General features: G+C 50.3%; 1 protein-coding gene across 9 annotated transcripts in view; it reads left to right on the top strand.

Annotated features, from left to right (window-relative positions):
• The window catches only part of LOC147107410 (histone-lysine N-methyltransferase SETDB2-like), a 120,479-nt gene that overhangs the window by 46,698 nt on the left and 45,782 nt on the right, over positions 1-27,999 (top strand). For all 9 annotated transcript variants that reach the window (XM_086006433.1, XM_086006431.1, XM_086006432.1 and 6 more), the window contains 3 exons: positions 12,519-12,634; positions 27,298-27,367; positions 27,481-27,606. In XM_086006433.1, the coding sequence (XP_085862559.1) occupies positions 12,519-12,634; positions 27,298-27,367; positions 27,481-27,606 (312 nt within the window). The remainder of the gene's footprint in view (positions 1-12,518; positions 12,635-27,297; positions 27,368-27,480; positions 27,607-27,999) is intronic.

Genomic DNA, 27,999 nt, shown 5'->3' with positions numbered 1-27,999 from the left:
CGCGCTCTCTTCTCCCCCCAGTCGCGCGCTCTCTTCCCCCCCAGTCGCGCGCTCTCTTCCCCCCCAGTCGCGCGCTCTCTTCCCCCCCAGTCGCGCGCTCTCTTCCCCCCCCAGTCCGCGCGCTCTCTTCCCCCCAGTCGCGCGCTCTTCCCCCCCAGTCGCGCGCTCTCTTCCCCCCCAGTCGCGCGCTCTCTTCCCCCCAGTCGCGCTCTCTTCCCCCCCAGTCGCGCGCTCTCTTCCCCCCCAGTCGCGCGCTCTCTTCCCCCCCAGTCGCGCGCTCTCTTCCCCCCCAGTCGCGCGCTCTCTTCCCCCCCAGTCGCGCGCTCTCTTCCCCCCCAGTCGCGCGCTCTCTTCCCCCCAGTCGCGCGCTCTCTTCCCCCCAGTCGCGCGCTCTCTTCCCCCCCAGTCGCGCGCTCTCTTCCCCCCCAGTCGCGCGCTCTCTTCCCCCCCAGTCGCGCGCTCTCTTCCCCCCCAGTCGCGCGCTCTCTTCCCCCCCAGTCGCGCGCTCTCTTCCCCCCCAGTCGCGCGCTCTCTTCCCCCCCAGTCGCGCGCTCTCTTCCCCCCCAGTCGCGCGCTCTCTTCCCCCCCAGTCGCGCGCTCTCTTCCCCCCCAGTCGCGCGCTCTCTTCCCCCCCAGTCGCGCGCTCTCTTCCCCCCCAGTCGCGCGCTCTCTTCCCCCCCAGTCGCGCGCTCTCTTCCCCCCCAGTCGCGCGCTCTCTTCCCCCCCAGTCGCGCGCTCTCTTCCCCCCAGTCGCGCGCTCTCTTCCCCCCCAGTCGCGCGCTCTCTTCCCCCCCAGTCGCGCGCTCTCTTCCCCCCCAGTCGCGCGCTCTCTTCCCCCCCAGTCGCGCGCTCTCTTCCCCCCCAGTCGCGCGCTCTCTTCCCCCCCAGTCGCGCGCTCTCTTCCCCCCCAGTCGCGCGCTCTCTTCCCCCCCAGTCGCGCGCTCTCTTCCCCCCCAGTCGCGCGCTCTCTTCCCCCCCAGTCGCGCGCTCTCTTCCCCCCAGTCGCGCGCTCTCTTCCCCCCCAGTCGCGCGCTCTCTTCCCCCCCAGTCGCGCGCTCTCTTCCCCCCAGTCGCGCTCTCTTCCCCCCCAGTCGCGCGCTCTCTTCCCCCCCAGTCGCGCGCTCTCTTCCCCCCCAGTCGCGCGCTCTCTTCCCCCCCAGTCGCGCGCTCTCTTCCCCCCCAGTCGCGCGCTCTCTTCCCCCCCAGTCGCGCGCTCTCTTCCCCCCCAGTCGCGCGCTCTCTTCCCCCCCAGTCGCGCGCTCTCTTCCCCCCCAGTCGCGCGCTCTCTTCCCCCCCAGTCGCGCGCTCTCTTCCCCCCCAGTCGCGCGCTCTCTTCCCCCCCAGTCGCGCGCTCTCTTCCCCCCCAGTCGCGCGCTCTCTTCCCCCCAGTCGCGCGCTCTCTTCCCCCCCAGTCGCGCGCTCTCTTCCCCCCCAGTCGCGCGCTCTCTTCCCCCCCAGTCGCGCGCTCTCTTCCCCCCCAGTCGCGCGCTCTCTTCCCCCCCAGTCGCGCGCTCTCTTCCCCCCCAGTCGCGCGCTCTCTTCCCCCCCAGTCGCGCGCTCTCTTCCCCCCAGTCGCGCGCTCTCTTCCCCCCCAGTCGCGCGCTCTCTTCCCCCCAGTCGCGCGCTCTCTTCCCCCCCAGTCGCGCGCTCTCTTCCCCCCCAGTCGCGCGCTCTCTTCCCCCCAGTCGCGCGCTCTCTTCCCCCCCAGTCGCGCGCTCTCTTCCCCCCCAGTCGCGCGCTCTCTTCCCCCCAGTCGCGCGCTCTCTTCCCCCCCAGTCGCGCGCTCTCTTCCCCCCCAGTCGCGCGCTCTCTTCCCCCCCAGTCGCGCGCTCTCTTCCCCCCCAGTCGCGCGCTCTCTTCCCCCCAGTCGCGCGCTCTCTTCCCCCCAGTCGCGCGCTCTCTTCCCCCCCAGTCGCGCGCTCTCTTCCCCCCCAGTCGCGCGCTCTCTTCCCCCCCAGTCGCGCGCTCTCTTCCCCCCCAGTCGCGCGCTCTCTTCCCCCCAGTCGCGCGCTCTCTTCCCCCCCAGTCGCGCGCTCTCTTCCCCCCCAGTCGCGCGCTCTCTTCCCCCCAGTCGCGCGCTCTCTTCCCCCCCAGTCGCGCGCTCTCTTCCCCCCAGTCGCGCGCTCTCTTCCCCCCCAGTCGCGCGCTCTCTTCCCCCCCAGTCGCGCGCTCTCTTCCCCCCCAGTCGCGCGCTCTCTTCCCCCCCAGTCGCGCGCTCTCTTCCCCCCCAGTCGCGCGCTCTCTTCCCCCCAGTCGCGCGCTCTCTTCCCCCCCAGTCGCGCGCTCTCTTCCCCCCAGTCGCGCGCTCTCTTCCCCCCCAGTCGCGCGCTCTCTTCCCCCCAGTCGCGCTCAGTCGCTCTCTCCCCCCAGTCGCGCGCTCTCTTCCCCCCCAGTCGCGCGCTCTCTTCCCCCCAGTCGCGCGCTCTCTTCCCCCCCAGTCGCGCGCTCTCTTCCCCCCCAGTCGCGCGCTCTCTTCCCCCCCAGTCGCGCGCTCTCTTCCCCCCCAGTCGCGCGCTCTCTTCCCCCCCAGTCGCGCGCTCTCTTCCCCCCAGTCGCGCGCTCTCTTCCCCCCCAGTCGCGCGCTCTCTTCCCCCCCAGTCGCGCGCTCTCTTCCCCCCCAGTCGCGCGCTCTCTTCCCCCCCAGTCGCGCGCTCTCTTCCCCCCCAGTCGCGCGCTCTCTTCCCCCCAGTCGCGCGCTCTCTTCCCCAGTCGCGCGCTCTCTTCCCCCCCAGTCGCGCGCTCTCTTCCCCCCCAGTCGCGCGCTCTCTTCCCCCCAGTCGCGCGCTCTCTTCCCCCCAGTCGCGCGCTCTCTTCCCCCCCAGTCGCGCGCTCTCTTCCCCCCCAGTCGCGCGCTCTCTTCCCCCCCAGTCGCGCGCTCTCTTCCCCCCCCAGTCGCGCGCTCTCTTCCCCCCCAGTCGCGCGCTCTCTTCCCCCCAGTCGCGCGCTCTCTTCCCCCCCAGTCGCGCGCTCTCTTCCCCCCCAGTCGCGCGCTCTCTTCCCCCCAGTCGCGCGCTCTCTTCCCCCCCCAGTCGCGCGCCCTCTTCCCCCCCAGTCGCGCGCCCTCTTCCCCCCCAGTCGCGCGCCCTCTTCCCCCCCCAGTCGCGCGCCCTCTTCCCCCCCAGTCGCGCGCCCTCTTCCCCCCCAGTCGCGCGCCCTCTTCCCCCCCCAGTCGCGCGCCCCCTTCCCCCCCCAGTCGCGCGCCCTCTTCCCCCCCAGTCGCGCGCCCTCTTCCCCCCCCAGTCGCGCGCCCTCTTCCCCCCCAGTCGCGCGCCCTCTTCCCCCCCAGTCGCGCGCCCTCTTCCCCCCCAGTCGCGCGCCCTCTTCCCCCCCAGTCGCCCGCCCTCTTCCCCCCCAGTCGCCCGCCCTCTTTCCCCCCCAGTCGCCCGCCCTCTTTCCCCCCCAGCCGCCCGCCCTCGCTTCCCCCCCCAGCCGCCCGCCCTCGCTTCCCCCCCCCAGCCGCGCCCTCGCTTCCCCCCCCAGCCGCGCCCTCGCTTCCCCCCCCCCAGCCGCGCCCTCGCTTCCCCCCCCCCCAGCCGCGCCCTCGCTTCCCCCCCCCCCCAGCCGCGCCCTCGCTTCCCCCCGTGTCTCTCTCAATTCAGTTCAATTCAATTCAAATCGCTTTATTGGCATGATAAGGTACATCTTATGTTGCCAAAGTATCGAAATACATTTATGGTTGAACACATAAACGCAGATCTATTCACACAGTGTATAAACAGATATATCCGTGAGTGTATAAATATATCCATTCTTATTATTTGTAAATACTCTTTTCTTAGGTTTACTGGTTGTCCCTCTGTTTATGGCAGTCTGTAACATAGTGTGCCGCTAGTGTTACACAGTTTCTCTCTTCCCCTAGTAGGTATGGGAGTTTTTGGTCATCATTCAAATTTCTGAATTCAGGGCATATTTGTGAGAATTTTTGGTAGAAATTCTCCCTGATGCCCTGATATTTTCCACAAGCTGTGAGGAAGTGCATCTCTGTCTCCACCACTCCCTGACTGCAGTGAGAGCATATCCTGTCCTCGCTTGGCAGCCGGGTCTGCCTGTGTGTGCCTTTTTCGATCGCCAGGCTATGTTCACTAAGTCTGTACATTGTCAAGGTTTTTCTCAGTTTGCTATCCTTTACCATGGTCAGGTAATCAGCCATGTTGTATTGTCTGTTTAGGGCCAAGTAGCAATTGAGTTTGCTTTGGGTTTTTGTTGTTTCTGCCCAATATGACAGGTATTTTTCCTTTTGCTTAGTGACAATTGTGTTGGGTTGAATTCTCTGTGCTACGATGCCACTGTCCTGGGGCTGGTTATTGTTAGTAGTGTTAGTGGTTGCTTCACTGAGTCCCAGGACTAGTTGACTGAGGGTGTTCTTCTTTATGGTCCTCTCTTGGCATTTCAAGGCTTCGTAATGATAGCAGTGGGGGTTGCTCATTTTTAGGTGTTTCCAAAATTTGGTGGCTCTTGGATAGTAATTATTAGTAGATATTGGCCTAGTTCTGCCCTGCATGCATTGTTTACGGTTTTCCTTTGAGTCCGGAGGATACTTTTACAGAATTCTGCATGTAGGATCTCAATTGGGTGTTTGTCCCATTTTGCAAATTCTTGTTGTGTTAGCGGTCCCCACACCTCACTGCCATAGAGTGCAATTGGTTCAATTACTGATTTGAAAATTTTGAGCCAAATGCTAATTGGGATTTCTATTTGGATTGATCTTTTAATGACATAGAAAGCCCTTCTAGCTTTCTCTTTCAGTTCATTCACAGCCATTTTGAAATTTCCCGTAGAGCTGATTTTTATGCCCAAGTATGTGTAGTTAGTGGTTTGTTCGATTTTAGTTGTTCCTAGTGTGAGATTTATTTTGGGTCCCTGATGTCTGGATCTTTGCTGGAACACAAGGACTTTGGTTTTTTGGGGGTTTATTGTCAGGGCCCAGGTCTGACAGAACGACTCCAGCAGATCCAGGTTCTGCTGTAGACCCTCCTTAGTTGGTGACAGCAGAACCAGGCCGTCTGCATAGAGGAGGAATTTAACCTTGGATTCATATAGGGTGAGGCCGGGTGCTGTAGATTGTTCAAGTAGTTTTGCTAATTCATTTATGTAAATATTAAAGAGTGTCGGTGAGATTGGCGAGCCCTGCGTCACCCCCCGCCCCTGTGGGAAGTATTTTGTTTGTTTGTCTCCAATTTTAACTGCACATTTGTTGTTTGTATACATTGATTTAATTACATCATATGTTTTTCCCCCTACCCCGCTTTCGATAAGTTTCAGGAATAGACCGTCGTGCCAGATGGAATCGAAAGCCTTCTGGAAATCTATAAAGCATGCGTAGATTTTGCTTTTGTTTTGATGAACGTGTTTGTCAATTAGGGTCTGTAGGGTGAAGATATGATCTGATCTATAGTTTGGCAGGAATCCAATTTGGCTTTTACTCAAGACATTGTGCTCCTCAAGGAAGTTTATAAGTCTTTTGTTTATGATACTACAGAAAACCTTCCCCAGGTTACTGTTTACACAGATGCCTCGATAGTTATTTGGGTCAACTTTATCCCCACTTTTGTATATGGGCGTTATGAGTCCTTTGTTCCAGATATCAGGGAAGTAACCGACACTCAGAACCAAGTTGAAGAGTTTCAGTATAGCCAATTTCATTTTATCGTCCGTATGTTTAATCATCTCGCTTAGGATGCCGTCTGCACCGCAAGCTTTTCCTGGTCGCAGGTCCTTGAGTTTTTCAATTGGCTCTTTTTCAGATATTATGGGGTCTTATCGGGTTTTGGTTATCTTTTATGGCAAATTCTAGCCTTGCCAGTTTTTCGCATATTTGGTATTGCTCTGGGCTTAGTGTGTTTTTCTGGTATAATTTTTCAAAATGGTTTTCCCATGTGTCTCCGTTTTGAATGGCCAATTCGTCGTGTTGTTTTTTGTGTAATGTATTCCAGTTGTCCCAGAAACAATTGGAATCAATGGATTCCTCAATGGAGATGAGTGTATTCTTAATATACTGCTCTTTCTTGGTTCTGAGTGTGTTTTTGTATTGTGTTAGTGCCTGACAATAAGTAAGGTGTAATTCCTCATTTTCTGGTTGTCTGTGTTTTTGGTTTGATATTTTTCTGAGTTTTTTCCTCATGTTCTGGCAATCGGAGTCAAACCATTTTTCGTAGTTTTTTGTTTTGGGTTTGTTCTTGCGAACTTTCAAGTTTGACATTGATGCCAAATTATCAAAAATATTATTTAGGTTATTCACTGCCCGGTTTACGCCTTCTTTATTGTGTGTGTATGTATTTTCCAGAAAGGTGTCCAAGAGAGCTTGAGTTGTTTGGTTGCTAATTGCTTTCTGGTATTTTTCCGTGCTGTTTTTGGCCCATCTGTAAGATTTTTTAATGTTGTACAGTTTACTGGGTTGTGTTTCTGTGTTGGTTGTTTCTGTCCTTTCAAGATATGCAGCAATTTGACTGTGGTCTGACAGTGTTGTTTGTGGTTTGACTGTGAATGTTCTGAAAGAGGATGGGTCTAGATCTGTAATCTATAGTCTACGGTGCTGAAGCCAAGAGGTGAGCAATAGGTGGATCTTCCTAGGAAGTCTCCCAATAACCTACCATTGACAATGTACAGACCCAGGCTTCGACAGAGCTGCAGGAGCTGTTTTCCGTTAGCATTTGTCTGTTTGTCGCAGTTATGCCTGTGTGGATGGGAAGGGAGATCAAAGTGGTTATTCCCAAATATGTAATTATTCCCATGATTATTGGTGAAGTCTGGTTCTTCGCCCGTTCTTGAGTTGAGGTCCCCACATATCAACACATTTCCCTGGGCCTGGAATTGGATAATCTCCCTCTCTATGTTGGAGAAGGTGTCCTCTTTGAAGTATGGGGATTCTGTCGGGGGGATATAGAGTGTGCAAATGAAAACATCTTTCATGCTAGAGATGATGCCCCTCTTAATTTTGAGCCATAAGTGGTTTTCGCCCTTTTCCACAAATTCAATGCAACTTCTAAGCTCTGCTTTAATCCAAATCAGTATGCCTCCAGATTCTCTGCCCTGGGTTACTCCTGGCAATTTATTGGAGGGGACCACCAGCTCTGTGTACCCAATGGGACAGCCAGTGTGCCCTTCTCCTCTACACCAGGTTTCCTGTAAAAAGATAATATCTAGATCTTTAATCTCATCTAGGAACTCTGGGGTCCCACTCTTCATGCCAAGCATAGAAGAGCGTAGACCTTGGATATTCCAGGTTGAGATATATAAGGATTTCATGCTAAAATTGATCTTTTACTGTGATGGGTTAGAATATGATAAATAGTAATATGTGTTTGTCGTGTCTAAATGGGGAAAAAAGAACATTTCAATTGTCTATAAATGCTGAGGATAATTGGTTACAACTTTTTCTAACAACTAGTCCTTATTTTTCTGATCCATAAGGCAGGAGTGGATACTGCTGATCGCCTGCATTATGTCTCTTCGTGGATTGTCTCTGCCTGTGGTATTGCGTATGCTCTGAGCACCTCTCCCTCTCCCTCTGCCTGGCTGGGGGTGGTCCTGTTCCCCTGTAGTACATGAGTGGTGCAGGTCCGACATTGTTGTTGTGCGTGGGGATCCTCTCTGGTCCCGGTTGGTGTGTTGATGGTCTCTGTAGTAGTCCTGGTCTGTATCCCGTTGGTCTTTGGTGATCGGGGCGGGGGGGGGTCTTTTTGGGATCTGGGTGTGGACCCGGTTAAAAGCGACGTCCTTCAGGTCCTTCGCAAAGACCGACATTCGGTTCCTGTGGATATGGACTTGGTCGTAGAGACATTCCACATCGAGGGTGGGGTGTTGGGCCAGGTGCACGTTATGTTTTAATTCACAGTCTCTTGCTATGCTTGCATTTATCTCGTGGATTATTTTGTTGTTGAAGTTTCTTCTCGGCAATAGTGTGGAAACCGTGATTCTAGTGTTTGGGAAGGTGTCGCTTGCCTTCTTGATCACTGATCCGAGCGATGTTGCTACCCTTTCCTGCTGGGCCCTTAGGTCATTTGTGCCGGTGTGTATTATTATGTGTTGGGGGGAGCCTAATTGGGTTTTGGTCAGCCATTCTAGGGCTCTGTCTGTTGTTGGGCACCAGAGCTTTTCTACTTTACGTCTAGGGAAGAGCCTTTTCTCCCATAGGTATTTCCTATTTGAGTCTATGAGGATTACGATGTCAGCCTTGTTGGTGCTTACTGGTTTGTGGCTTTCATCTGGACTCCCCGGTTGTGTGTTGGACCGGGGTGGTCGTGTCTGGTGTGAGCGTTCCTCTTGTGAGCGGCTCGGCTGTGGTTCCAAAGTGGTGGGGGCAGACTGGGTTTCAGTGTGCTGGTCGGTCTGTGTGGCTCCCCCTGTATTGTGGGTCTGCTGCTGTTGTTCATTGTGAGAGTGCAGCTGCCCAGTCGGGCTCTGTACTGTCTCATCTCTAGCCCCTGGCTGCTGGGCTAATGCCGCTCTCTCTCCCCTGTGTCTCTCTTTGTCTTTCTGCAGCTCTTTCACCTGCTTCTGAAGTAAGTTCAGATCCCTCCTGTGTCTCTCCCTCTCTTGTTCTTGTTCCTGTTTTATTGCTGAAATGATGTTTTCTTGGTCGGTTTTCATTTTAAGGACCGCATTTGTAAGTTTAACCAGCTGTGTCTCCAGCTGGTTAAATTTCTCCTTTAGTTGTACCGGGCTGTGGGGTCTCAGGGTGTGTGTCTGGTCAGAGCTGGAGGGCTCACTCACTTCCTGGCTAGGCTGCTTTTCTCTTGGTGAGCTGGAGGTGATAGGGGGAGAGTGTGTGGCTTCCTCTCTGATATTTCCGCTGGGGCTGTGTGTCGGGTCGGAGCTGGAGGGCTCATTCATTTCCTGGCCAGGTTGAATTACTCCTACTCCAGGTGAGTTGTAAGTGGTGGGGGGAGTGGTGGGAATGGCTTTTTCCCTGGTAGTTACCCTGGGGCTGGTCTTTCCTTTCTCAATTATTTCTCTCAGTTTCTGGAAGGCCGTTTCAAAGTCTTTGAGGTTGCCTTGCACCATTATTGTACCGTTTCTGTACATGTTGACCGTCGTGGTTTCGCTACCAGGGTCCCCTGATTTCTTTATTTTCAGTTTGGACCCATTCGTGGTTTTTTCCTGCTTGACCTTGGGATAGTGTATGTTTATTGCTTTGATCCAAGCTGCTGGCTGCTCTGAGTAAAAAATGAGATTACTCATGTTCCCAGTGGTGTACCAGTCAGCAAAGAGAGTTTCTGGTTTCGTTCTCAGCTGCTTATGCTTGAGCGATTTTTTTCCCCATTTTTTTTTACGTTGGGGGGAAGCTGGAAGGAGCTGCTCTCAGTGTGCCACGGGAGCTGCTGCGGCTCCTCTGACGCGTTCATTTTTAGCAGGAATAGTAAAGATTCTTGCTGACCTTAGAGTAAACTTTTCTGGGGCCCCGGGTTTGGTGTTTCCCTCTCTCGGCTTGCGGACTTTCCCAGGCCCCGGACTCGCTCGCTCTCCAGGTTGTTTCGCAGTGCCTCCGGGCTGCTCCCCCTCTCCGACCCGTGGTCCCTGGGCGGCTCCCGGGTTCACCCTTCCCAGGCCCCGTACTCACTGTCCTGGTCTGAGTCTGTGAGCCGCTGATTCCCGGTGCCTCCGGGCTGTTCCCCTCCCCCTCAGAGGTCTCTGCCCTCTGTCTCGGCCTGGCTCCTCGGGCCTTTCCCTGGCTTCAGGTTCCTTCCCTGGGCCCTGTACTCACTGTATTGGTTTGCCCGGTGCCTTCGGGCTGCTCCCCTCCTCCTCAGAGGTCTCTGGGCCTGGCTCCTCAGGCCTTTCCCGGGCTTTCTATCCCAGCCGCCGCTCGGGCCGTGTCTCCTCCCCCCAGTCTCTCTCTCTCTCGCGCTCCTCCCCCAGTCTCTCTCGCGCTCCTCCCCCAGTCTCTCTCGCGCTCCTCCCCCAGTCTCTCTCGCGCTCCTCCCCCAGTCTCTCTCGCGCTCCTCCCCCAGTCTCTCTCGCGCTCCTCCCCCAGTCTCTCTCGCGCTCCTCCCCCAGTCTCTCTCGCGCTCCTCCCCCAGTCTCTCTCGCGCTCCTCCCCCAGTCTCTCTCGCGCTCCTCCCCCAGTCTCTCTCGCGCTCCTCCCCCAGTCTCTCTCGCGCTCCTCCCCCAGTCTCTCTCGCGCTCCTCCCCCGTCTCTCTCGCGCTCCTCCCCCAGTCTCTCTCGCGCTCCTCCCCCAGTCTCTCTCGCGCTCCTCCCCCAGTCTCTCTCGCGCTCCTCCCCCAGTCTCTCTCGCGCTCCTCCCCCAGTCTCTCTCGCTCGCTCCTCCCCCAGTCTCTCTCGCTCGCTCCTCCCCCAGTCTCTCTCGCTCTCTCCTTCCCACACAGACAGACAAACTCTTTTTTATATATTATTTCTACTTTTTTCATAACAACATGCCCTCAAAAAACCCTCGGCACCGCCGGGCACTCCAGCTAGTGTTATATATATGGCCCTTAGTTTTGGACTCCCCCACAAGTGGGAACATCATCTCTACGTCTACTCTATCAAGCCCTTTCATCATTTTAATGACCGCCTATCAGGTTACCCCTCAGCCTTCTCTTTTCTAGAGAAAAAAGCCCCAGCCTGTTCAATCTTTCCTGCCGGGTATAACCTCTCAGTTCTGGTATCAGCCTCATAAATCTTTTTTGCACCTTCTCCAGTGCCTCTATATCCTTTTTATAATATGGAGACCAGAACAGTGCTCCGGATGTGGTCTAACCAAGGTTCTATACATGGCAAGTATAGACAGGAGGTCTTTGCACTCCACTTTGGTCAAGGTTAAGTTTCATTTTGGCTAAAAGCCTGAAATAAAATTTGTGCATCAACTAATTTGAATTATGAGTTTGAAATCTGCCTCTGTTTTGAGTTGTGTCTCAATACCACAAAGCTGCCGACCATTCTTATCATCAGATCACCAAGAGTTGGGTGCATGTTCAGGATTAGTTGTACATATTCTACCTTTTTCCCTCTCCTGTAATGGAGTGCCAGCTAGGCATAATTGTGGGAAGTGGGAATTGAAACTCTCAACATGCCATGGTGGGATTTGAACTCACTTTCTCTGAGATTATTAGCCCAGGTCCCTGAATTACTCGTCTAGTAACATAACCTTTACACTACCAGTCATGCCATCTCAAAGCCAAACTAGGTACAATTTATATATTCACCAAAAAAACTCTTTAAAAACCCGCGGGGGCGCTATTTTAGCGCCCCAAAAAAATTAGTGCCCCCACAGCCGAAATTCACCGGACGCTACTAGAAGTGCCCCGCCTCCCTCTTGGGGCGCTGCGAGTGAATATCATGGCGCTGCAGCATGTCACGCCGTGGTTCTGCAGGCCTTCCTCCCCTTCTTAAAGGGGAGGGGACTGTCGCAGTGTGATCCGGGGCCCAGCTGGGCCACCAGGGATCGGAATGCCGGCAAAAGAGCCCAGCACTCCTGAGAAGTGTCGGGCTCACTGGGTGCAGCCGGCACTCCGCGGGGGCGGGGGGGGTGGGGGGGAGGCTGCAGAGGAGGCAGGGGGGCAGGTGCTGGCAGGCGGCCAGGAACAAAAATGGCCGCCCAGCACCTCCCCTTTAATTTGCGCCGCCCCGGCCGCAGATAGACCCCCCTGATCCCGTCGAACATAGCGTCCGGCGGTAAGTCAGTGGGCGCTACCGAAGATCGCGAGCTGGGCGCTGCGCATGGCGATAATGTCATCACTGGCGGCGCAGCACCGTGGGGCGCTAATGGTTACCGCTGCCGCTAACCTCCCGCTGAATTTCACGGGAGGCGTTGGCGCTAGTTGCTTTGCGCCTCTTTGGGCGTTAACGAGAGACGCAAAGCAACCGAATTTTTAGGTCCTTGAATTCAGTATACCTGTATTTAGAAAATTCAGCTGATTTTGAAGGTGATGGCCATTATCCACAGCGACTACTCATTGCTTCATTAATGATGGCAGATTGGGTTCTGTCGTCTGTCCAAAAGGTGGTTATTGATAAGAGTTTGTGTTTTCAAAACTATTGTAAACCAGTCTGCAGCAATCCTAGGAAGGCACTGGAACTTTGGAGTGAAGTGTGCCATTTGGCTTTGATTCATTAACTGGGTGCAAGAAGCTTTTTTAAGTAATGGGTGGCTGTTTGAAGCACTGTGCCTGCTATTGCACCTTACATATTTTACTTTGCATGAGAATATGACCCTTTGAATACATTGTGAAGAATGAAATCAAAACATTTTAACTCTCTCATTCTCACCAAAAGACAATCTTCTGCAGGTAGTTTGACTTCATAGGGCAGGCATTTTTCACCAAAATGGCTGTGGTTCCTTAAGGGCTGAGGGAAAAGACAAAAATATTTCTGCAAAAAATGCTGGTAATACACAGCGGGTCAGGTCAGCATCTGAAAGAGAAGGACCAATTAACGTTTTGGTAGGGATCTTTGATCTGCACCGATCTTTCTCATTCAGATGCTGAGAGGAAAGCACTTGCTGTGTATTTCCCAGCAGTTTGTGTTTTTATTTCAGATTTCTAACATTTACAATTTTCCTTTTTTTAATCTTTGTCAGGTTGCAGCAACGGGAATTCCTCCAATGAAATGCCTAGTATCCCTGATAAAGAATATATGGAACGTAGAGGTATTGACACTGAGAGATCCAAAGAGATCACAGAAGAACTGCTGCAGGTAATGTGCGACAATCAGCCTGGCTTCATGATGCTGAAGTAAAATGCCAAACCTGTCTAGTCTCATTATTTTGGCATGGGTTTCATTGTTATACCCATCCATTTATTGTTTCACGCTTTTTTTTAAATTTAACTGATAATCCTTATCATGGAATTATTTTGTTTTATAAATGTTCATAAATTTCTGCTAAAGGATACAGAAAGCCCAATTCGAATGATCTGTCAATAACTCATCCACGTGTACAGCCCTTCTCTCCTTCCCCTCCTCTTTCCTTCACCCCCTCCTCTTTCCTTCACCCCAATCTAAACAGAATGGTTTGGGGTGCAGTGCTACTGTTTCCTTTTGCTTTCAAACTAAATAATTTGCGGCCAGCAGCGAAGCAAAGGCGTTTGCCACTGGCTCCGAAGTAAGCTTCCCACAAAGATCTCGCGATCTCTGTAGTGAGCAATTCAGCTTTTCCGACATGCAGTTGCGACCAGGGTAAGATAATGGGGAATCCCCAACGCGAGCTGCTGTGACGTCAACAAGCTGTCGAAACAACCAGTCACAATCCAGAATATTCTCAGACTGGGAACCAGGAAGTGAATAAGCTCCTTTTATTCCAACTTTTTAAAAATGTTAGAGCACAGAAAAGATTGGTGACTCTCACATGGAGAAAAGGTAAACTTGAATTAAAGATGAAGCAACTTTAAAAAAAAAAATTAAAAAAAATTAAATTTTCTTAAAAATTGTAAATGGATAAATTTGACACTCCACAAAATTAAAATTAGTTTTTCAGGGCTGTAACATTTGTTTTGCTGTCAATACGCTGTTAAAACCCCAGTTACACCTAATTCAAAGGGTCTAACTTTTAATGGGGTATTTAACTGCAATATTACCACGGAAAAGTCAAAGTTTTCGTCAGTTTCACTGATTTCCCTGATTTACACTGAATCCCGGCTGGTGGGGAGGGGGGAGGGGGCACAGCGCAGCCAGTGTCGGAACAGTGAATGACTGATTGCAACTTCAGGATTTCTGCGTTAGGATGCGCTAAATCCTGGCGTGGTCAGTTTCAAAGGGGTAATAACAGCGAACGCACATTCAGGTTGGAGGTCTGATCCCATGTTTTGATCTGCTTTAGTAAGAGTGTTTTAAGGGTAGATTTCCTTCAATTAAACATTGGGAAGACTGAAGCCATTGTCTTTGGCCCCTGCCACAAACTCCGTTCCCGAGCCACTGATTCTATGCCCCTATGTGGCCACTGTCTCAGGCTGAACCAGACTGCTCGCGACCTCAGCATTATATTTCACCTGGAGCTGAGCTTCCGACCCCATATCCTCTCTCACCAAAACCGCCTACTTCAACCTCCTTAATATTGCCCATCACCACCTCTGCCTCAGCCTCAGCCCATCAGCTGCTGAAACCCTCATCTGTGCTTTTGTTACCTCCAGACTCGACTGTTCCAGCACTCTCCTGGCTGGCCTCCCATTTTCCACCCTCCAGAAACTTGACCTCATCAAAAACTTTGCTGCCCGTATCCTAACTCGCCCCAAGTTCCGTTCACCCATCAACCCTCTGCTTGATGACCTGCATTGGCTCCCAGTCCAGCAATTTTAAAATGCTCATCTTTTTGTTCAAATCCTCCATGGTCTCGCCCTTCCCTAACTCTGTAACCTCCTCCAGCCCTACAGCCCTCCAAGTACTCTACGTTCCTCCAACTCAGGCTTCCTGTACATCCTCCACTTCCTTCATCACGCCATTGGCGGCGGTGCCTTCAGCCGTCTAGACCCTAAGCTCTGGAATTCCCTCCCCAAACTACTTCGCCTCTCCATCGCTCTCTCCTGTTCTCTTCTTAGGCAGTCCCTCGGAACCGAGGATGACTTGCTTCCACAGTAAAAATGAGTTCTCCGGTGACTGATGAGTCCAATGCGGAACCTACAATTTCCGTCACAGGTGGGGCAGACGGTGGTTGAAGGGGCAGGTGGGTGGGGTGCTTGGGTTGACGTGTGCTCCTTGCGCTGTTTGCGCTTGGCTTCCGCTTGCTCTCGGCGAAGAGACTCTCGGTGTTTGCCACCTTCCCAGATGCTTCTCCTCCACTTTGTGCGGTCTTGGGCCAGGGATTCCCAGGTGTCAGTGGGGCTGTTGCACTTTTTCAAGGAGGCTTTGAGGGTGTCCTCTGCCCACCTGAGGCTCTCTTGCCATGTCGGAGCTCCGAGTAGAGCGCTTGTTTTGGGAGTCTCGTATTGGGCATGTGGACGATGTGGCCCGCCCATCGGAGCTGATCAAGCGTGGTCAAAGCTTCGATGCTGGGGATGTTGGCCTGAGCGAGAACACGGACGTTGGTGTGCCTATCCTACCAATGGATTTGCAGGATCTTGCAGAGGCAGCGTTGGTGGTACCTCTCCAGTGCTTTGAGGTGCCTGCTGTACATGGTCCATGTTTCTGAAGCATACAGGAGGGCGGGTATCACTACTGTTCTGTAGACCATGAGCTTGGTGCTGGGTTTGAGGTCCTGGTCTTCAAACACACTCTTCCTCAGGCGACCGAAGGCTGCACTGGCACACTGAAGGCGGTGTTGGACTTCGTCGTCGACGTCTGCCCTTGTTGATAGTAGGCTCCCGAGGTATGGAAAGTGGTCCACGTTGTCCAAGGCCTCGTCATGGATTTTGATAATCGGGAAGCAGTTCTGTGTGGTGGGAGCAGTTTGGTAGAGGACCTTTGTCTCAGGATGTTTAGTGTAAGGCCCATGCTCTCGTACGCTTTGGTGAAGGTGTTAACAATGGTTTGGAGTTCGGCCTCAGAGTGTGCGCAGACGCAAGCGTCATCTGCATACTGTAATTTGATGACAGCAGGCCCAATTCACGTACGGACCGGGGTCAAGCAAGGCTGTGTCATCGCACCAATGCTCTTCTTGATCTTCCTGGCTGCAGTGCTCCATCTCACCCTCAATAAGCTCCCCGCTGGAGTGGAGCTAATCTACAGAACAAACGGGAAACTGTTCAACCTCCGTCGCCTCCAGTCCAGATCCAAGGTCGTCCCATCCTCTGTCATCGAATTACAGTATGCAGACGACGCTTGCGTCTCTCCTGTAAGAAGCTACTTAAAACCTACTTCTTATACCAAGCGTTTGGTCACCTGTACTAATATCTCCTTCTTTGGCTCAGTGTCAATTTTTGTCTGATTATGCTCCTTTGAAGCACCTTGGGGCTGTTTTAGTTTGTTAAAGGCACTATATAAATGCAAGTTGTTGTTGCTGGATGTTGCACCTTCTTGGGGAGGTTCTTTCTCCAACCGCCCCCCCACCTTTAGTCCACCTGATTGATGCACTATCAACAACACCAAAGACTACGAGTTGAACTTATACGAAGTAGGCTTTTATTGACTAAGAACTGGAGCATGCCTCTGCTAGTGGATCCATCCTAAGAGCTCCCGGGGGAAGGGTGGTGAGTCACCTTTATACCCGGGCTTAGGGGTGGAGCCAGGGGCGGAGACATGCCCGGACCTGTACAGAGTTAACAGTGGTTTACCATACAGACATGTACAGAGTTAGCAGTGGTTTACCACATTCACCCCTCGTTTAAAAAAGAGTCCAGCGGGGTGAAGTGTTTCAAAAGTTCGTATACGAAAGTCTCTCCGGGGGTCTTGTCTGCCGTAATGATCTTCGTGGTGCTGGTTGCGGCGGTTCTTTGCCCGCGGCCGCTTCTCGCGTGGGACGGAGCACTGGCGTGTCGTCCTCTCGGGATAGGGATGGCACCGGCATGTCGTCAGTTCGTGGTAGACACCCCGGTGGTGCGTCGCGGGTAGTGGTGGTGGGTGGAGGTAGTGGATGGTGATCGATGGTGTTTCGGGTGGTACCTGAGGGTGCGAGGTCTCGAATTGAGACTGTGTCCTCCCGCCCCGTCAGGATACGCCACGTAGGCGTACTGTGGGTTGGCGTGGAGGAGGTGAACCTTTTCGACCAGGGGGTCCGTCTTATGGCTCCTCACGTGTTTCCTGAGCAGGACGGGTCCCGGAGACGTCAGCCATGGCGGTAGTGATGTCCCCGAGGTGGATTTCCTGGGGAAGACGAACATCTTCTCGTGAGGGGTGGCGTTTGTGGCAGTACAGAGCAGTGATCGTATGGAGTGGAGCGCATCTTGCCAGCGGGAGATTGGGAGGCCCTTGGATTTTAGGGCGAGCATGGCGGTCTTCCACACCGTTGCGTTCTCCCTCTCTACCTGTCCGTTACCCTGGGGGTTGTAACTGGTAGTCCTGCTCGTGGCTATGCCCTTCTCGAGCAGGTACTGGCGCAGCTCGTCGCTCATGAACGACGAGCCCCTGTCGCTGTGGATGTAATTGGGGAAGCCAAATATGGCGAACAGGTCGTTGAGGCACCTGATGACTGTGGCGCTGGTCATGTCCGGGCAGGGGATGGCGAAGGGGACACTGGAGTACTCGTCAATAATATTGAGGAAGTACGTGTTGCGGTCAGAGGAGGGAAGGGGCCCCTTGAAATCGACGCTGAGACGTTCGAAGGGGCGGGTGGCTTTAATCAGGTGTGCCCTGTCTGGCCTATAAAAATGCGGTTTGCATTCGGCGCAGACCTGGCAGTTCCTGGTCATGGTCCTGACCTCCTCGATGGAGTAAGGCAGGTTGCGAGCTTTAATAAAATGGAAGAACCTGGTGACCCCCGGGTGGCAGAGATCATTGTGGAGGGTCCGTAGCCTATCGACTTGTGCGTTGGCACATGTCCCACGGGATAGGGCGTCTGGGGGCTCATTAAGTTTCCCGGGCCGGTATAAGATATCGTAGTTGTAGGTGGATAACTCGATCCTCCACCGCAATATCTTATCATTTTTGATTTTCCCCCTTTGTCTGTTGTTAAACATAAATGCTACTGACCGTTGGTCAGTGAGCAGGGTGAAACGTTTACCGGCCAGGTAATTCCTCCAGTGCCGTACAGCCTCCACTATTGCCTGGGCCTCCTTCTCGACTGAGGAGTGTCGAATTTCGGGGCCCTGGAGGGTCCGTGAAAAGAAGGCCACGGGTCTCCCCGCCTGGTTAAGGGTTGCGGCTAGGGCGAAGTCGGATGCATCGCTCTCCACTTGGAAAGGGATGGACTCATCCACTGCGTGCATTGTGGCCTTCGCAATGTCCTCTTTTATGAGGGTGAAGGCCGCGCGGGCCTCTGCCGTCAGGGGGAAGGAGGTTGACTTGATGAGGGGCCGGGCTTTGTCCGCATAGTTGGGCACCCACTGGGCATAGTAAGAGAAGAACCCTAGGCATCTCTTCAGGGCTTTTAGGCAGTGGGGGAGGGGTAGTTCCAGGAGGGGCCGCATTCGGTCGGGGTCAGGGCCGATGACTCCGTTTTCCACCACACAGCCAAGAATAGCGAGGCGCGTGGTGCGGAACATACATTTTTCTCTGTTGTATGTCAGATTCAGCCATTGGGCCGTACGGAGGAATTTTTCTAGGTTGGCGTCGTGGTCATGCCGGTCATGGCCGCAGATGGTGACGTTGTCTAGATAGGGGAAGGTGGCCTGCAGCGCGTTCTGGTCAACCATCCGGTCTATCTCCCTTTGGAAGACCGAGACCCCGTTGGTGACGCCGAAGGGGACTCGGAGGAAGTGGTAGAGGCGACCGTCAGCCTCGAAGGCCGTGTACTGGCGGTCCTCAGGCCTGATGGGGAGCTGGTGGTATGCCGACTTCAGATCAATCGTCGAGAATACCCGGTATTGTGCTATCTGGTTGACCGTGTCAGATATGCGGGGAAGTGGGTATGCATCTAATTGCGTGTATCGATTGATCGTCTGGCTGTAATCAATAACCAGGCGCTGTTTTTCGCCGGTCTTCACTACTACCACTTGGGCTCGCCATGGGCTGGTGCTGCCCTCGATAATCCCTTCCCTCAGGAGTCTTTCTACTTCTGATTTAATAAAGCTCCTATCCCCGGCACTGTACCGCCTGCTTTTAGTAGCAATTGGCTTGCAGTCTTTGGCGAGGTTAGCGAACAACGGGGGGGGGTTTGACCTTCAGGGTGGACAGGCTGCATACTTTGTGCGGCGCCGTGTTTAAATTCTGCTGGCTGCAGACTGTAAGCAGGGGCAGGGGCCCGCCATATGCCATCGTGACGCTCTCCAGATGGCACTGGAAGTCTAATCCTAGCAGTACGGGAGCGCAGAGCTGTGGCAGGACGAGGAATTTAAAATCTCTGTACTCCACGCCGTTCACTGTCAGAGTCGCTACACAGTAGCCGCCGACGTCCGCTGTATGGGACTTTGAGGCCATAAAGACCTGGTGGCGTGTGGGCATAACCGATAGGGAGTAGCGTCGCACCGTGTCGGGGTGGATGAAGCTCTCTGTGCTTCCGCAGTCGAAAAGGCAATTTGTGGCATGGCCATTTACCTTTACGTTCATCATGGACCTGGCTAGTTGATGGGGCCTAGATTGGTCCAGGGTGATGGAGGCCATCGTCGAGGTCGGTGGGTCGCTGTAGTATTCGCCCGCGCCGGGGGCCTGGTCTCGAAATGGTGTCCAAGATGGCGGCTCCCCCGCGGCTGGTGGTGCCCAAAATGGCGGCCCGCACGGCTCACACGTGGTTGGTGGGGTCCAAAATGGCGGCCTGCACGGTTCACACGCGGCGCTGCTGGAATTGGGGGTTGATTTTGCCCTGCACACTCTCGCGTAGTGGCCTTGCCGCATTTGGAGCAGGTCGCGTCCTTTGCTGGGCATTGCTGTCTGGGGTGCTTGGCCTGGCCGCAGAAGTAGCATTTCTGGCCTCTGGTCATTGCAGCTGTAGTTGGGCTGCTGGCGGCTTGTGGCCTTACCGGGTCCCAAGATGGCTGCTCCCGTGACATCCACGTGGCCATCCGGTCAGGGGGGTAGGCGTCCATGTTCTGGAGGGCCACGTCTAACGAGTTAGCGAGGGCCACCGTCTTCTGCAGGTCGAGCCCCCTCTGTTCCAGCAGCCTCTGCCGAGTATAGTTGGAGCTGATGCCGGCTACGTAGGCGTCTCGGATCAGGTCTTCCGTGCATTCCTTGGCCGTCACGCTTTGCAATTACAGGCCCGGCCGAGGACTCTCAGTGCCAGTAAATATTCAGCGCCCGATTCCCCGGGGCGCTGTTTTCGGGTAGCCAGGAGGTGTCTGGCGTAGACCTCGTTAACAGGCCTCACGTATTGTTCCTTTAGCGTCGCGATGGCGGCCGCGTAAGTTGTGGCGTCTCGGATGATCGAGTAGACTCGGTGGCTCACCCGTGAGTTCAAGACAAGCCGTTTCGCGTCATCTGTAGTGACGGTAGTGCTGGAGGCCTCCAGGAAGGCTTCGAAACAGCTCAGCCAGTGTTCAAAGTTATTGGCTGCATCTGCTGCTTGAGGATCCAGGTCTAAACGTTCCGGCTTCAAGATTTGCTCCATGTCGAAAATTTAGTCAATAAAATTGATGCACTATCAACAACACCAAAGACTACGAGTTGAAATTATACGAAGTAGGCTTTTATTGACTAAGAACTGGAGCATGCTTCTGCTAGTGGATCCATCCTAAGAGCTCCCGGGGGAAGGGTGGTGAGTCACCTTTATACCCGGGCTTAGGGGTGGAGCCAGGGGCGGAGACATGCCCGGACCTGTACAGAGTTAACAGTGGTTTACCACACAGACATGTACAGAGTTAGCAGTGGTTTACCACACTGATACAGAACACCCACTTTTCACATCAAACTGATGCTATTTCATACATAAATAATCACAGCTACCCAAAGGAAACTGATACTAATATTACAGAAACCCTAGTTTATTGGTGTGCAGTAACAGAAATAATGTGTTAGTGAGTCAACAAATAGAGAATAATCAGCCACCTAATGCCTGCTGGCTGAAACACCCTGGTGAAACCTCCACAGTCTGGGAAACTCGCTTTGAAAACCTATAGTCTGAGTTTCTGCACTTCTGAGGGAAATAGAGAATCAGGTTGTTGTAGCTTGGGTCCTTTTGAGGTGTTGGGCTGTAGCTACTTGTGGTTGGACTTGTAGTATTAGCTGTCACTTTATGATACCAGCTGGAATATTGTGTCTAATTCTGGCCGCCACACTTTAGGAAGGACGTGAAGGCTTTGGAGAGGGTACAGAAGAGATTTACTAGAATGGTTCCAGGGATGAGGGATTACAGTTACTTCTGTGCTGTACTATTCTATGATTAACGATGACCTCCCCTCTCCCTGCAAATTCAGAAGATAGAAGTGTGTGTATTCTGTAGTGCAGGTATTGGGTTAGATATTAATTTGTTGGGGACTTCTCTGGAATGGTCTGTTTAGCTAGAGAATAGGATTCTCTACATCGTGTCAGAACTGACACTTGTCCAAAGATGCCAGTGAGCTGTTCTTCTGTCCAACATAAAGGGAAAAAGAATGTAAATGAAAAAGAGGCAGGGATGGATGCTTTTACAGTGAGTATTTACACAGTGAGTTGTCTTGATCTGGCATGCACTGCCTGAAAGGGCGGTGGAAGCAGATTCAATCGTAACTTTCAAAAAGGAATTGGATTTATACTTGGCAAAGGAAAAATATTGCATGTCTATGGGGAAAGAACAGGGGAGCGAGACTAATTCGATAGCTCTTTCGAAGAACCGCGTAGGCACGATGGGCCAAATGGTCTCCTTGTGTGCTTTAAGATTCTCTGATTCTACAGCAGAGGAGGGAGCAAGAAATTGAATAAGGTAGCAGATTTCTGAATATACTGTGTATTTACCTTGGTGAAAAATGTCTAGATTTGGCTTTGTGAATATTTTGACCTGTGAGAAAAAAATTGCTGTGTGTTTGGTGTTAAGTAGAGCTACAATTTATCAAACTATACATAGAATGGTGATGGCAATCAGGACATGAGCAATTTTCTGACTACCTTGTGGGTAGAGCTTTCCATATTAAAATTTATCGTAGACTTTTGATGTCATTGTTGGATTCTTGGGAGAAATTCTTTGAATCAAACAGTTGAGATTGATGAGATATAAATATTCCATCTTGCCCATACTGGGCAAATTGATTATTGCAAATGTGTTTCCTCTAATCCAACTAAAAAAGAAACTGAAATCAAATGAAAACGCATTTTAGAAAGTGACCAATATGGTGAATCAATATGTTGTGATTCAGAGTTTGCCAGCTACAGAGCAATGTCTTCAAGGAAATAATTAACTACCTGTAGAAACATGAAGCGTGCAAAATAACCATAGATTAATATTGCAAAAGTACGGCTAGAGAGCCAGTGAGGAAATATCAGGGGAACTAACGGTGTATCAAAGATTGCTTCTTAAAGGACAAAGATCCATGACTCTGTGTTCCTTGAGATTTGAGATCTTTGATAAACTGCACGAAGATCATCAGGAACTGTCAGAAGAAAGCCAATGCCAAATCTCATCACAAAGAAAGAAAGACTTGCATTTATATAGTGCCTTTCATGACCACCGGACATCTCGAAGCGCTTTGCAGCCAATGAAGTACTTTTTGAAGTGGAGTCACTGTTGTAATGTGGGAAACACAGCAGCCAATTTGCGCATAGCAAGCTCCCACAAACAGCAATGTGATAATGACCAGATAATCTGTTTTTATTATGTTGGTTGAGGGATAAATATTAGCCAGGACACCGGGAATAACTCCCCTGCTTTTCTTTGAAATAGTGCCATGGGATCTTTTACGTCCACCTTCTTATGTTCATTAATAAATAGACATTCTTATTATGAACACAGCTAGCTTTTGCTAGACACTTTTATTGAACACATGTGGACTAGGTACAGTATCTGTAGAGGCTTCCATCTTGACTGTTGCCTTGTGGGTAGCCTATTGCCTCATGGGTAATGTAGTCTTAATATACATACAGCTGTATACGGCTCCACCTAGTGTCCACTATAGAATGACGTTATTGATCATTACATCCCCCTTTCTTTGAGGTTTAACAAAATCAATATCAATCAACTTTCAAGAAAACAATAAAGATAATATCAGTAACACTTTTGTTAGTGCTCTATAAACATAAACATTTTCAAAACAGTCAACACATTTTCAAAGCTTTACATTGTACTCAAAGATTAAGTCTATCAGGCTCTTTTACTTCACGTGTGGATCTTCTCAACACGGGTAAGTCTGATGTGTCTTCATGAGATTGTTCTGGCGGTGAATGACAAGATGCAGTTGCGGCATTGTCATCAATCTGCTCTTGTATAGATCGAGGTCTCCTTGCGATCTTTGCTTGGAGAAGGTTTCAGTGTTTCCTTCACTCTTCATGCCATAACTCAATGTAGTCAATGCACTCTCGAAAAACTGCTGGCAGCTGGATCCCATCATACAGCATAGTCCTCTCAGCAGCCTTGGCTAATGGAACACCAAAGATTGGCCTGAGGGAAGAAGGAGTATCCACCGGAACTGCTTCCTGCTCTGGTGCAGGCTTCTTCTTTTTCTTTTTCTCTTTCCACTGCTTAACAACATCTGCTGCGGTTATATCTTTGGACTTTTTCTCCTTGTGTTTTTCCTCTTTGTGCTTTTCTTCCTTTGGCCTCTCTTTGACCTTGAAGTCTTTTTCTTTCTTCTTGGAGAAACTAGGCTTTTTGAAGACATGGATACCCTTTGGCCTTTTCATCCTTGATGGGCTCTCTGCTTCATCACCTGAGTCATCTGGTCTGCTTATGGCACAGTTTATACGGTAGACTCCCTTGACCAGTTCTAAGTCTTCACAAGCTTTGTCACCTAGTATCGAATCAAGTCTTTCAGCCACAACAGAAAACATGAGATGATGCACTTTGTCTTTGACTGTCACTTTAAGTCTGCATACACCTAAGCTATCTATTTTCTGTCCATTATAGTCCTTCAGTAGTACTGACTTTTTCTGTATTTTGGGCTTTTCTTTCATATTGTTAATGTCACTCATACTGATTAAGTTTGCTTTTGCCCCAGTGTCCAGTTTCAATGTAACTAATGCTCCATTTATCTGCAGTGGGATCATCCATTTGTCCTCTTTTACTGCATTAACTTTATGTTCAGCATTGTCTATTTCTGAGGGCTGCACATTTTCTGTATCTTTTTTGATATCGTCACATGACACCATTCCTACAAAAAATGTCTCACTTAAATCAGTGTCCTCAATCACATTAACTTGTTGCCCTTTCGTTGTTTTTACTTTTGAAAAGCATTGTTTGGCAAAGTGATTCTTTCCATTACACTTTGTGCACATTTTTCCAAACGCTGGGCATTGTCTTAACTGGTGTTTGTAACCACAGCGTTTACAATTAAAAATTTCATCCTCCGATTGCTTTTCATTTCTGTTCTGCCCACGTTTCTTCCCCTTGTAGGACACAGCACCGACAGCAGCATTATTACTCATTACAATCGCATCATTATTGATTTCAGTGAAAGTCTTCGCGTGCTTTCGAGCTAGCTCGCTGGCTTGGCATATTTTCACTGCATTTTCCAAATTTAGTTCGGTTTCTCTCAACAGACGTTCCCTGACTTTTTTATCATGAATACCAAACACAATCTGGTCACGAATCATGGATGCTTTGAGCTCAGAGAAATTACATGTCTGTGCTTTCAGTTTCAGATCAGTTATAAAGCTATCAAAAGTCTCATTTTGTTGCTGTGTCCTTGAACAGAGCATGTATCTTTCATAGGTCTCATTCTTTTTGGGAGAGCAATGTGCATCAAATTTTTTTAGCACATATTCTAATTTTTCTCTGTTCTCCTGGATTAAATACAAATGTATTAAATACCTCTATCGCCTGTGGGCTTGCAACCGTAAGCAGCAACGCTATCTTCCTTGCGTCTGGCTTCGTACCGAATCCGATGGCTGCAATGTAGAGTTCGAATTGTTGTTTAAAAGTCTGCCAATTGTTGTCGATTTTTCCTGTGAGTTTCAAACGCTCTGGTGGCTTCAAATTCTCCATGTCGCTTTTCACAATTTTCAGCAGATCTTCACCATCCTAGTACCATCTTATGTTCATTAATAAATAGACATTCTTATTATGAACACAGCTAGCTTTTGCTCGACACTTTTATTGAACACATGTGGACTAGGTACAGTATCTGTAGAGGCTTCCATCTTGACTGTTGCCTTGTGGGTAGCCTATTGCCTCGTGGGTAATGTAGTCTTAATATACATACAGCTGTATACAGCTCTACACAGCTCTATGGCTCCACCTAGTGTCCACTATAGAATGACATGTTATTGATCATTACACACCTGAGAGAGTAAATGGGGCCTCGGTTTAATGTCTCATCTGAAAGACAGCACACTCTGATAGTGCAGCACTCACTCAGTACTGCATTGGAGTGTCAGCCTAGATTTATGTGCTCACACAACCTTCTGACTCAGAGGCGAGTGTGTTACCAATTGAGCCGCAGCTGACAGAGTTAGGTTACCTTGTCAGGAACTGTGTTTCCTTTTCACCAAAAGCATATAAAACCCATGATACCTCAGCGATGCCAGATCGACCATGGCAGCAAGTAGCAACAGATGCGTTCAAACAGAGAGATTTTAATTACTTGGGACTATTTTCTGAGATGTGTGGAAATCGCAAAGCTTGACGTAAGGCTACATCTGATGTGATTGAGGTCTATCTTTGTTCAACAGTGCATTACTAAACAAGTCTTACTGGATAATGGACCTCATTTCCATTAACCTGCGATGTTGGGTTTGCAAATGGCTGTGGAATTATTCATATTACAAGCAATGCGAGATGCCAAAATCTGTTGTGCAAGGCAGGTGACCCCCTAGTTAATTTTCTGGTATCCAGAGCTACATCACTATAAATTAATACAGTCCTAAGGATAGGAAACTGAACAGCATTGCCAGTCTACCCACACCGCACTCCAATAAGATCCCAAGTAGCCAGATTAATAAATTATGAAAGACAAACACAGAAGAATTGAAACATAAAATTTAGTATTAAGACCAGATCTCCCACACAATCTAGAAACAATACAAGCACCAGGCAATAGCATCTGGACCAAAGACAAGCAACTCAGAGATGCAATAGTTGCTAGAGCAACGACATCACAGTCCTAACTTGTCAATGGTAGCGCTGAGAACTCTTCACCAAAATGGGCAGCCTTATTCCTACTTTAAAACAAGGCCAAACTTGAGAGCGCCTTTGCCTGTGATCAAACAGAAGAAACACAGGCATCGGACCTTGTAGCCCAGCGGAAACAGAATATCGTGCAATATTTGAATGACTTTCGGAATCAGCCCCTTGATTGGAGGTGTAGAGAAAGAACTTCTTAAAAGTTATAGCTGATATTGCATCCTTTCCCTTGGTTTAACTGAAAATGCTCTGTGAATCTATAGAGAAGGGTGGGGGTATTGGCTATTTTTAGGCTGCTGCTATACTTCCACTTGTAAGCAAAATGGTTTTGTGTGCACATTGACATGAAAATGGCAATGTAACTTGGTTGTTGGGTTCACGTTCTGATGGCTAAGTGCATAAAAACGAAGTGTGTGAAACTCCACCAGGATGCAGTTTCAATCTGAAACAGTTTGAATCTGAACAGGCTGCTGTGTAATTCTGTCCGATGCATTTAAAAGTGCCTGAGCGGTCTTGGTAACAGTTTGCATATAATGTTTTTAGGATAGAAAGGATGCTTTTTCCTGTGCCAATTCTGGCCTTCTGCATCCCCGATATCCATCGCCCTACCATTGGCGGATGTGCCTATAGCTGTCTCGGCCCTAAGCTCTGGAATTTCCTCCATGAACCTCTCCAGCTCTCTACCTCTCTCTCCTATAACACGTTCCTTGAAACCTACCTCTTTGACCAAGCTTTTGGTCACCTGACGCAATGTCTCCTTGTTTGGCTCGGTGTCCATTTTTTTGCCTGATTACACTCCTATGAAACACCTTGGGTCGTTCCAATACGTTAAATGCGCTACATAAATATACGTCGTTGTGGTTATTTAAAATTAGTGGTCTGGGGAATCATAGCTCTGTCCGTGTTCAACCTAGGTTTGACACCGCCTCGAGTATAAATCAGTGCAGTACCAAAGTAGGTTTAAAACATGCTCTGGGGATCTGTTGGCTCCCCTGGGTACTTTGTAAACCCATCTACCCTCTATTGAAGTGTTTATGGAGTAGGGATTCTCCGCTTTCCTTACTGACATTTTTTACTGTTGGAAGAGTGTTCTGTCCACATTTGTATCCAGGCAGCGCACATCTCTCTTGGGCAAGACTGTTACAGTTGGACTCAGTCAATCGGAAAGAGGTCCTGCCTGATGGTAACTACTGATCTCAGACCCATAGCTGCGGTACAAATGCATTGTAATGAACAGGATTCTGACCAAGTCTTTTACAAGGTTCATCTTTTCCAGTAGCTGGGAGGTGAGATTATGAAAAAGCTGTCCGAAGTGATTGGCATTTTTTGTGATTGGTTTCTCACAGGGATTTTAATTTCCTAATTCTGAACTGTGTTGAGGTATTTTTTTAACTTATTAATTACCAATAATTGAACCATCTAGTTATGCAAGATATTATTATTTGGAACCAAAAAGTTAAAGAATAAAATTGACAAGCAAAAAAAAAATTCCCTATTTAGTGCAACTATGACTTGCAACTGAAGAATGATTGTAGCTGCAGTTCAGAATCTGCCCCCTGGATCACTATTGTTTTTAATATTAAACTTTCATTTACTCTTTCAGTTAGTTTTAACATTTATTTAAATTACATTCATGTCCATTTTTCATTCCTAGTTGAAAGAAGATCCTGCCAAAGTAGCTCAGAGCAAGAAGGGCTCATCCTGCATGGACAGCCACAACCTTGGTATTTATGTACTTTTTAAGAATTCCTGATTTAAAAGAAAACTGAAGTTGTTTAACGTCTGGGTACATAGAAGCCCAATATTGATGATCTCTTCTTCCCCACCCCTTCCTCAGAAAAAGCAAAATCATTTTGGACCAAAATGCAAAGCACTGGAAGTGTGGAGCGTGCCTTTGAGCATCTCGATGATGTGTTGAACTGCCTGAAACAGAAAATCACGGATGGCTCAGCGAATGATCAAGGTAAGAAATTTTTTGGCCCAGTGAGTTATTTTTCCCCAAATATGCTTTTCAAATTTTCAATCCGTTTGCATCTCTATAGGCAAAGTGTTCTGTTAAGCTGCCATTGGTTTGTGAATACAGGTAGACTATCCCTTATCCGCACTTCTGAAAACCGAAAGTTTTTTCGTGGAGCGTAACTAGAGTATTTATAGTCTTTATTTATCCCACTCAGTGTGAATATTCATAAGGTTCGCTGCAGAAATATTAATGTGTTTGCTTACCGGGTGCTGCCCAGACCCCTGCTCGGGTGTTACATACTGATTCTGAATACCATTCTGAAATCCGAAAAATTCCGAATTCCGAAAAACATCTGGTCCCAAGGGTTTCGGATAAGGGATAGTGCACCTGTAGTAA

Source organism: Somniosus microcephalus, chromosome 14, assembly GCF_052327205.1.
Source record: "Somniosus microcephalus isolate GS21.2 chromosome 14, FLI_Smic_1.0, whole genome shotgun sequence".
NCBI classification, from domain to species: domain Eukaryota; kingdom Metazoa; phylum Chordata; class Chondrichthyes; order Squaliformes; family Somniosidae; genus Somniosus; species Somniosus microcephalus.
This window is presented reverse-complemented; position numbering and strand designations above follow the sequence as displayed.